A 9,178-nucleotide genomic window follows, 5' to 3' on the forward strand; every position below is an offset into this window, starting at 1 on the left:
GGAGATGACAAGACTCTCTTGATTCAAGATCCTTAGTACTTGCCCCAATACAGAACTCCTGGCTAAGTCATTGTGCTGACCTGCAAGGGTGTGCATGGGGATAGGGATGAGGAATATGATGCAACCCCCACATTATTAGCAACCCTGACTCCAACCCAGATCAAAGTTAAGCCTCCATAACATCATGTAACTAATATATCAAACCTAGGAATTAACCCTATGCAACTGCTACTCCATCCGTCCACAGAAATTACTACACAGCTTTGAATGTCTCCCAGACCCACTCTAACAGTCCCACTGGTGGATGGGTTTGCCTCATACTTTCTTGACCCTTCCTATTCTGACTCAGCGAACTCCCTGCCTTCCTATTTCTTGCCTGGCAGAAGCCACCACGGTGGCCGCCCTACCGGGCATGCTCAGTGCTCTGGCCTGGCCTGGACTCCCTGTCTAGCAGTAACTCAGCCTGCAGAGCCGGGTCCCTTCAGTGCCCAGGTCCCTTTAAATCCATCCGCCTGGTTGCTAGGCAACAGTGCGGCCCGCGCTGGAGCTGCACTGCAGAGGCTCTACCCCGGGCCAGCCTGGCCGGTCGCGGTCGCGGTGGCTGGCACTGAACAAGGGGCTGCCGCCTGCCGGTGGTGGCTGGCTTCGGGGAAGAGCGGACAGGGCTCTCCAGACCGCACCCGTGCTTCCAGGTATGTCTGTGGAAGGGACATCACGGGCTCCCCTGGCGCGCCCCTCGTTACCCCCGACTCGCCCAGTAAGAAGGCGGAAAACCAAGGAACTCCCGGCAGCAGGTTTTTGTTTTTTGTTTTTGTTTTTTCTCTTGAGAGCCCAGGCTGGAGCTGGCCAGTGTTTGAAAAGAAACAGGGCGTGGGAAAGGGGTTGTGGAAGGAGAAGTGGGGTCAAGCTTGTCCATTCACCCGCCCGATCCAGGATCGGGACTGGGGAGGTGAAAAGTATCACCTGCAGTGGGGGCTCGAGCAACATCTCGTTCCCAGCCACCTTCTTTTCCACAGAAGCAAGGCTGGCAGGAGTTTCAGTTAACCATTCACAGAGAAAAAAATCCCCAAACTATGCATACAAAGATACAGCTTTATAGTAAGAATGTGACTCCCATAGTAATAAAGTCAGAGCCTTGGGAACTCAGGTGACTCCGTATTTCTTCTTCAAGAAGGAATAATTTCACACTAATAACAAAGAGTTGGGGTTGATAACCATACACGGTACCCAGTTGTCAATGGAACATTGTTTCTCTCACCATTACTGACCAAACAATAGAAAAGAATCTATCCGAGGAAGTGGACACTTGACCCATATGTTAGGGCCCTGAAAGATGAAAGCAGAAAACGAGAGCTCTTCTCTTTGTCCTGTTTTTACAATTTAACTGTACTCTAAGGGAGGGAAGCCAGGACTAGGCTCCAGCCCTTTGCTAATGTGGCTCTTTATGCTCAGCAAGCCTCTGTCTCCACCACTGGTGGTTCATTTCTTAGATACACACAAAGGGTAGAGAGACACTGTGTTGAATACAGTTTCACCATGATTCTTGTCCCACTTGCCATGTGTATTGCCTGAGGAACAGTTGGGAAAATGTACTGGAAACTTAAAAAGAGGAATTGCTTCTGTCTGGTCTGCCACAGTGCAGGTAGACCCATGGACATTGTAGGTGTAGCATGTGTGACATTAGTACACACTTCAGAGAGGAACATGAGTTTGAACATTCTTTAAATTATATTTCCTGATTACACTTCAGGGGGATGGGGGTGGACTGTTTTTTTTCCAGCTCAAGTTGGAGGAGACCAGTGACATCCGGTCTAAAGACCTTGGACCTCAGGAAGGGTAAGTACAGTTGTTCTGGCTGTTATCTCATCCTGGGAGTTTGGAAGCCCAGAGTCTTGCCCACCATAAACCTTCAACTTTGTAACAGAATCATCAGTCTTCATTGTCAGTATGCTTTCAAGATGGCCTCATAAACATTCAAAAGAAAAGTGCCCTGAAGACTTTAGCTAAGCCAAATAAACTTCAAGGGAAAAATTAAAGCCCTTGCCCTAAAATGTCATCCAAAGCACTTTGTAAGCGAGAGAGGAGATTATGGATTTTCTTTTCTTCTTCTTAAAAAAACAAAAACCATTCAATTAAAATCAAGTGTTACCAGATACCAGTGTGACCATTACACTTGGCTCTGGCTCGGAATGCTCGGTCATGTTACCAGAAAAAGGAATATGACAGATTTGAAGTGGAAAAATGAATTTACTCATAGTTTTGGAGAGAAAAGTCTCAGCCTGTCCTACAGCCAGTGTTACAACCTCTGAAAACACCAGGAAATGCGCATATGTAGATTTAGCTGTAAGCCCCACTTCCTGGGATTGGGACAGAGTCCTGGTGTTAGGGATCACAGTTCTTGAGGGGGGCCATTTGCTGTTAACCAGCTGTGAAGTAGGTTCATCACCTCTGTTTTAATCCCTTAAGACTGCCTCCCAGAAGGCAGTCTTCCTGGGTTCTGAAAGACAAGCACTACCATAGCTCTTTGCCTGCCCCAACCTGCACTTAATCCTTTCCGTCTCCCCTGGGTTTGTCTAGTAGAACATAGTGATCCACTTGGGCTGCACACAGTTCCCTTGGTTCTTCATTTGGTTATTAAGTGGTTTTCTACAACTTAGCGAAAGAGGGTGGGAAACCAGAAGGTATCCTAGAGGAACCAGGTCAGAATTCTCTGTTTCCTGCCTGGAAGCAATGAAAATAGAAAAAAAGTTGCAATGCTTACTCCCCCCCCCCCGAGACAAAGTCTCACTCTTTAGCCCTGACTGGCCTTAACTCACTCTGTAGACCAGGCTGGCTTCAAACTCACAGCGATCCACCTGCCTCTGCCTCTGCCTCTGCCTCTTGAGTGCTGGAATTAAAGACATGCACTACCATGCCTACCCGAGTAAGATATTTTCTTTTTCTATTTTGGCTGAGCGGTTTTTCTGAGGATCAAAAGAGTGGAAACCACCAAGAATAAAGAGAGGGTGTTCTTTGTTTTCACTTAATGGTTCCTAAGGGATGACTGAAAGCCAGACTTTTTAAAAAAAAAAAAAAAGATTTACGTATTTTATGTGTATGGGTATTTTGCCTGCTTGCACAGATAGATGCACCACATGAATACCTAGTACAATGGATTTCCTGCAACTGGAGTTCCAGACAATTGTGAGTGGCTGCCATGTGGGTGTTGGACATTGAACCTAGGTCCTATAGAGGAGCAGCCAGTGCTCTTAACTGCTCCTAACTCCAGCCTGGAAAGCCAGCTGAGGGAAGTTGAATGGCTGAGTAGTGACTGACGTTGCTCAATATGGGTGTGTGTGTGTGTGGGGGGGTGAACTTTACCAACCATCACTCCACGTTTACATAGCTTGAGAAAGAGGACCTTTGTGAGATGGGCAAAAGCCCCTGACATCCTCCCATAACTGCTTCCCAGTCACTGCCTACCTATGACACGACAAATAGCTGCACTTACAAACAGACCTGTATTTATACAAAGAGAGTTCTGAACATTTGAAACCATACTCTAATGTAAATGGAATAACACAACAGAGGAAAAAAAAAACCATATTGGGGTTGCATCAGGAACTTTCCCAAAGCATATGATTTCAAATACAAATATTTTAGAAAACAAATAATTAAGTTTCCTGTACACCTTAATGGAAGATTCCTCCCCAGGGCCTGACCTTGAACATGAAAGAGAAGTGGTTTTATTGATTTCTTCTTTCCCAATAAACAGTAGCATATCATTTTCTGAAGCTGTATGAAGATAGATACACTTTCACCTAGTATTTTCAGTACAATGATAAATCTGAGAGTCTTAATAAATAATCACTCTTGGATTTGTCCTCAACATTAATATTATGTTACATCACATTACATTATTAATTCACTCTCAATTTGTTTAATCGGTGATTCCAAAACACTTTTTTGTAGCTTTGTTTGTTTGTTTGTTTTTCAAGACAGAGTTTCTCTGTGTAACAGCCCTGGCTGTTCTGCAACTTGCTCTGTAGCCCAGGCTGGCCTCGAACTCACAGAGATCTGCCTGGCTCTGCTTCCTGAGTGGTGGGATTAAAGGTGTTCGCCACCACCATTCTTGACTTCAAGAGATACTACTGTTTCAGCATCTCTAGAAGCCCCCTTCCTCCCCCTCCTCTTAGTTCACTGAAGATATCTTTGACACAAATCTTAAGCACAGAGGTTAACAGAAGGAGAGGTGCTCAGGAAACAAATAAGACACACCCGACATTCGTTGCCAACCATTTTGAAAAAACATACAAAGCATGAGGCAGGCCATCTCTTACTGCCCCCAAATGCCCCGCTACTTTGCCACCACAAAATAGTTCCCAGAGGATCAACGGTGATGTTTTCAGGTAGGGCACTATCAGAAGGCCACTAGTAATTCATGCCAGACCAAGTGTAGCTAGAGTTGTATAATTAGCAGTGCCGCCCCGAGGCCTTCCAGGGAAGAATTTTCCTAGACGACCTCTGATGTTATTTTTGTCGTGACTTTATTTTTCTCCTGTCTGTGTTCTGACTGGATTCTTTGAATTTTTCATTTCTCTGGGGTCCTTCGAGGTTCAGTGTATAGTGGAGTGGACACAAGAACACATGTGCACACTGCCCAGCTGAAAGGGCATGTGTGTGCTTTCAGTAACGGCTTCCCGAGTCTGCTGAGGCAAATCACCTAGTGAGGTTGATTGAGGACAAAATGGCTGCCCGGCCAAGGTGGGGGGATGTCATTATTTTTCAAGCATATATCCCTTGTCCTTGTTCCCAGTCCTCATGCCATACTTGCTCTGCCCGTGAAAGCAAACTTCGCTGAAGAAGGTGCTGCTGACAGATCTCAGGCCTCCTTGGAGCGTTGCCACGCTCTAACTAAATGTGGGAACAAGTCCTTAAAGGCTGTCTTGCCAGTGAAAGAGAAAAGGGAGCATCTGGGAGACCCCTTGACCCTGCCTGGGGAAGCCTGGGGAGAGGCATGCTGGAGCCTTTCAGACATCCCATCCCCCCACTCTCCTCCTGTGGCTCCTTAAAGGATCCCCTAAGCTCTGCGAACAATGGAATCTGTTCTTTCAGTCTGTGGAATGACACCTAGCAGATGAAGAAAGGGGGTTTTCAGAACAAGCACTGACCTGGGAGACAGGAGCTCAGTTGCATGACTACAGCCTACGTGGCTTTGCTCAAGTCCCTCTGTTTCTCTGAGCCCAGGTGTTTAATCAATGGACTCTTCCAGCTTCTTGGAGAAAGGACTGGATTTCTAGGATTCACTGAAAGGCAAATCCTTTCAGCCACTCAGGAAATTCTACCGAGGTGTGGGGAAGAAAGACAGGGTAAAAATGCAAAAGTATGTGTGCGCATGCATCTGAGGAGCAACATTAAAATTATTTTTTTGTAATTATTTTTTTATTTTATGTGAATTTGTGTTTTGCTTGCATATAAGTTTGTGTGAGGGTGTCGGATCCCATGGAGCTGCAGGTACAGACAGTTGTGAGCTGCCACATGGTTGCTGGGAATTGAATCCCTGGTCCTCTGGAAGAGCAGTCAGTACCTTAGCCACTGAGCCTAGCCCCCAAACATGAAAATTATTAATGGAGAGTTTTCTACATGAATTCTCTCTGTACCCAGACCTCTGTCTTTGATGGCCCCTCTTTGCATGGCCAGGTATAGAGTGGCCTCACCGTAACTGTGAGCAGTTTCTTTTACAGAATTCTCTGGTAAAGTTTTGATTTTTGAAAAGATGTGGCACACAAGAGCTCAGACTCCTCTCTTTCCTCTTGCGTCCATTCCTTTCCCTCATACTTGTTGTTGCTTTGACTCATTTGTGTTCATATTTGTGAAAAGGAGAGAAACCAAGATTATGATTGATCATCATTCCATTCCAGGACAGGCATGTCATAGATGCTTCTGGAGTGTGACTGAAAGACTAAGAAAAGTCAGAAAAGACTATTTCTAGAGGAAAAACCATGATTCTGGCAAGTGTACACCATGCATTTCTTGTCACTATGGTCTGGGAATGGAACCCAGGATTTGTTACATACTAAATAAACACTCTGTCACTGAGCTACACTCCAGTCCTGATTAACTAAACTTTTTTTTGGCTTGTTTGTGTTTTGGATGGGGGATTGTGGTGGTATTGTGTTCTCCAAAATATTGTGTACCTTAATAAATTTATCTGGGGTCAGAGAACAGACAGCCACTAGATACAAAGGCTAGAAAATGGTGGCACTCACACCTTTAATCCTAGCATTCCAGAGATAGAAATCCCTCTGGATCTCTGTGAGTTCAAGGCCACATTGGAAACAGCCAAGCATGGTGACACGCCTTTAATCGCAGGGAGTGGTGGTAGAAAGCAAAAAGATATATAAGGCGGCGTGAGGACCAGAAACTAGAAGATTTGGCTGGTTAAGCATTTTGGCTGGTTCAATTCAGCTGAAAGCCATTGGGATGAGGACTCAGAAGCCTCCAGTCTGAGGAGACAAGACCAGCTGAGGATCCGGTGAGGTGAGATAGCTGTGGCTTGTCCTGTCTCTCTGATCTACCAGCATGGACCCCAATAACTCGCCTGAGGTTTGATTTTATTAAGAACTTTTAAGATTCATGCTACAGGGGATCTCATGAAAGTCAGGCTGATCTCAAACTCTATGTGTAGCCAAGACTGGCTTTGAACTCCGACTCCTTCTGCCTACTCCTCCTCGGAATGCTGGAGCTGTAAAGCAGGTGCTGCCTCCCACACCGGCAGGGATTGCCCTCCAGTATTTATAAACTTTGGATGCTGGTTGAGATTTTGTAGGCTATGTTTTCACCTGAAACTGATACTCAGAGTCTGTATATGAAAAAACACTTTCAATAGCATTAATATTTTCAATTGTTAACATGGCAGCTCATTATAAAACTGCTCTCCGAACAGAGAGAATTCTGTACACTTGGCAAAGCCTAAGACTGGACTAGCAGGAATTTATAGGTCAAGGCAGAAGGGCATTTGGCAGAGTTAGTCATGAGGAAGTCTGCCTGGTACACTTTACCAGAAGCAGCTCATGTTTCATCAAGCCTTGAAGTTTCAGTCACTTTAAGGAATGAACAAACAGTAGTTCGATCTGAGAGAGCGAGACACAGAGTAAGACACACTGAAGGAAACGGTATTAACAATATTTGCCTAGTAATTTCAAAAGAACCTTTTGATTATTTTAAAGCAGTCTGTTTTCATGCACACAGTTGCCTTCCCATAGAACTGTCTACAAAGAATAACTAAATGCATTCATTTACTGATTCCATTTCATGGGATGGAAGAATATTACAGGTGCAGGTGTTCGCAGAACTTAGCTGCGTTAGCCCTTTTCATTTATACAAAAGGGAAAGAAGGTCCAAGTCACTCGATAGTTTGAGGAGAGATGGCCCTCAACTGTTCCGGCACCTTCAGGTGCAAACAAGCATTCTTAGTTCTTTCTACTTCGTGGGTGACTCATGGAGATGATTTAGCTTGGTTTTAAATTTTGTTTTTCAGGAAATCAGAGGTGCCCAACAAAATGGATGCTAGACGAAAGCACTGGAAAGACAATACGTTCACTCCTTTTTTAAATGAGCCTGATGTTCTAGAAGAGGCTGCTCCTCTTCAGTCTTTCTCTGAAGAAACACCTGCAGAGAAATCCAGAAGGATGGGGAGAATTTTTAACTTTGCCAGCAAAAAGGTTCAAGAAGGTAACACATTTAAGAGCAAAGACTGTTATTCCCCAATAGTGGAAAGAGAACAAGACCCCAATTTAGGAGAGAGAAGGATGAACGCGTCAAAGAACGTAGCAAAGACAGATTCTGCCTTCTTGGACTTGCTTAATTTGGGTGGTGCAACCAAGGCAAGTTCTCACAGAAGGGAGAGCGCCTCCGCGTGGAGTAGAAAGGAATTGCCGACTGCCGTACATGGCGCCAGGAAGAAATGGTCAGAAGAAATGCCACCAAAACTCCGTTTGCACCTCCTGAACGAAGAGCTGGGAGAACTTAACCTAAAATGCCGGGAGATCGAAGAGGACTTTGAAAACGCCGAAAAAGAACTTTTGAACTCTCGAAAGGAAGCCTCAACGAAATCTGTCAATCTTCAAGAACCAGGGACAGCTGCTTCAAAGAATGACTGGGAACTGCAAGCTTTAAAAAATGACCTGTCTGAAAAAGTGACAAACGTAAAAAACTTAACCGAAGAGCTCCAGCAAGCCAAAGAAGTCATGTACAGATTGGATCTAGAGAACAGAAACTTGAAAGACACTCTCTTGAAATTGAAGCATCAAACTGAACTCAGTACTGCACTCCTCAGAGAAGAGATGAGATTGTTTTACGAGCTGGAAATGGAAAAGATCCACTTAGAGCTGGGTGCCATCAAGAATGAGCTGAGAGCTGAGAAGACCCTGCGAGCAAAGAACAGCAGAACCCTGGAGTTGCTTGGAAGACAACTTGCTTCCGTGATAAGGTCATCGCATACCGCTGACCACTTCACTGGAAATGGTTTTTAAACTCAAGGTGGGGAAAGCCTTTCACTGGGCAAGTCATTGAGCCAAGTCGATGTTTATTGTACTACCCATTTGTGTATGGCTAAAATGTATTTGATAGCTTGCAATCTTTACGGTGAATCAGAATACCTACAGGTGAATCAAAATACCTACAGATCGTGCAGATGTTAACTTTGAAGCATCTGTTTTCTCTTTTTGATGAAGTCATTGTCAAGAATCTGAACTGATACTTCTAAAATCTCTTTTATATGGGTGCATATATAATATCACTAAGACAAAACAACAATAAAAAACCCAAACTGATTCACCAGATCACGGATGAATCCGAATCAGCAGCATTGTGTGATCTTGTTAGCCATGTCCTTGGCATATCAATGTTCTCCCATCTGTGGTAATCAATGTGAACAATAAAAATCTTGTTTACATGTATAAGCATAGAATATGCCTGTGACTTTTGTAGTTGCCTGGTCAAACAGCAGAACAAAAATGTATCTATTTTCTTTGGGGGTCTAACTTTGATTAGGTACATGGAAACATCTGGGGATCACAATCTCCCCTGCTGATTTCCCCCATGCTTTTTCTTGGACTTTGACACAGTTCTCATAGACTACAGGATGATTTAGATCACTGTTCTGACCTTTGCTAGAAGCAGGGCCTGTCAGCCATGG

General features: G+C 44.5%; 1 protein-coding gene across 2 annotated transcripts; it reads left to right on the forward strand.

The window, feature by feature from the left end:
• Positions 1 to 506: 506 nt before the first annotated feature.
• Positions 507 to 8,942, forward strand: Ccdc160 (coiled-coil domain containing 160). 2 transcript variants are annotated; one of them, XM_028887100.2, is made up of 2 exons: positions 507 to 692; positions 7,520 to 8,942. In XM_028887100.2, exon 2 carries the CDS (start codon positions 7,542 to 7,544, stop codon positions 8,511 to 8,513), a length of 972 nt encoding a protein of 323 aa, XP_028742933.1. In that variant the 5' UTR covers positions 507 to 692; positions 7,520 to 7,541; the 3' UTR covers positions 8,514 to 8,942. The 2 variants fall into 2 exon arrangements, with proteins under 2 accessions (XP_028742933.1, XP_028742934.1); XM_028887101.2 differs by lacking the exon at positions 507 to 692 and adding an exon at positions 729 to 1,836.
• The last annotated feature ends 236 nt before the right edge of the window (positions 8,943 to 9,178 follow it).

Source organism: Peromyscus leucopus, chromosome X (assembly GCF_004664715.2).
Source record: "Peromyscus leucopus breed LL Stock chromosome X, UCI_PerLeu_2.1, whole genome shotgun sequence".
Taxonomy (NCBI): Eukaryota; Metazoa; Chordata; class Mammalia; order Rodentia; family Cricetidae; genus Peromyscus; species Peromyscus leucopus.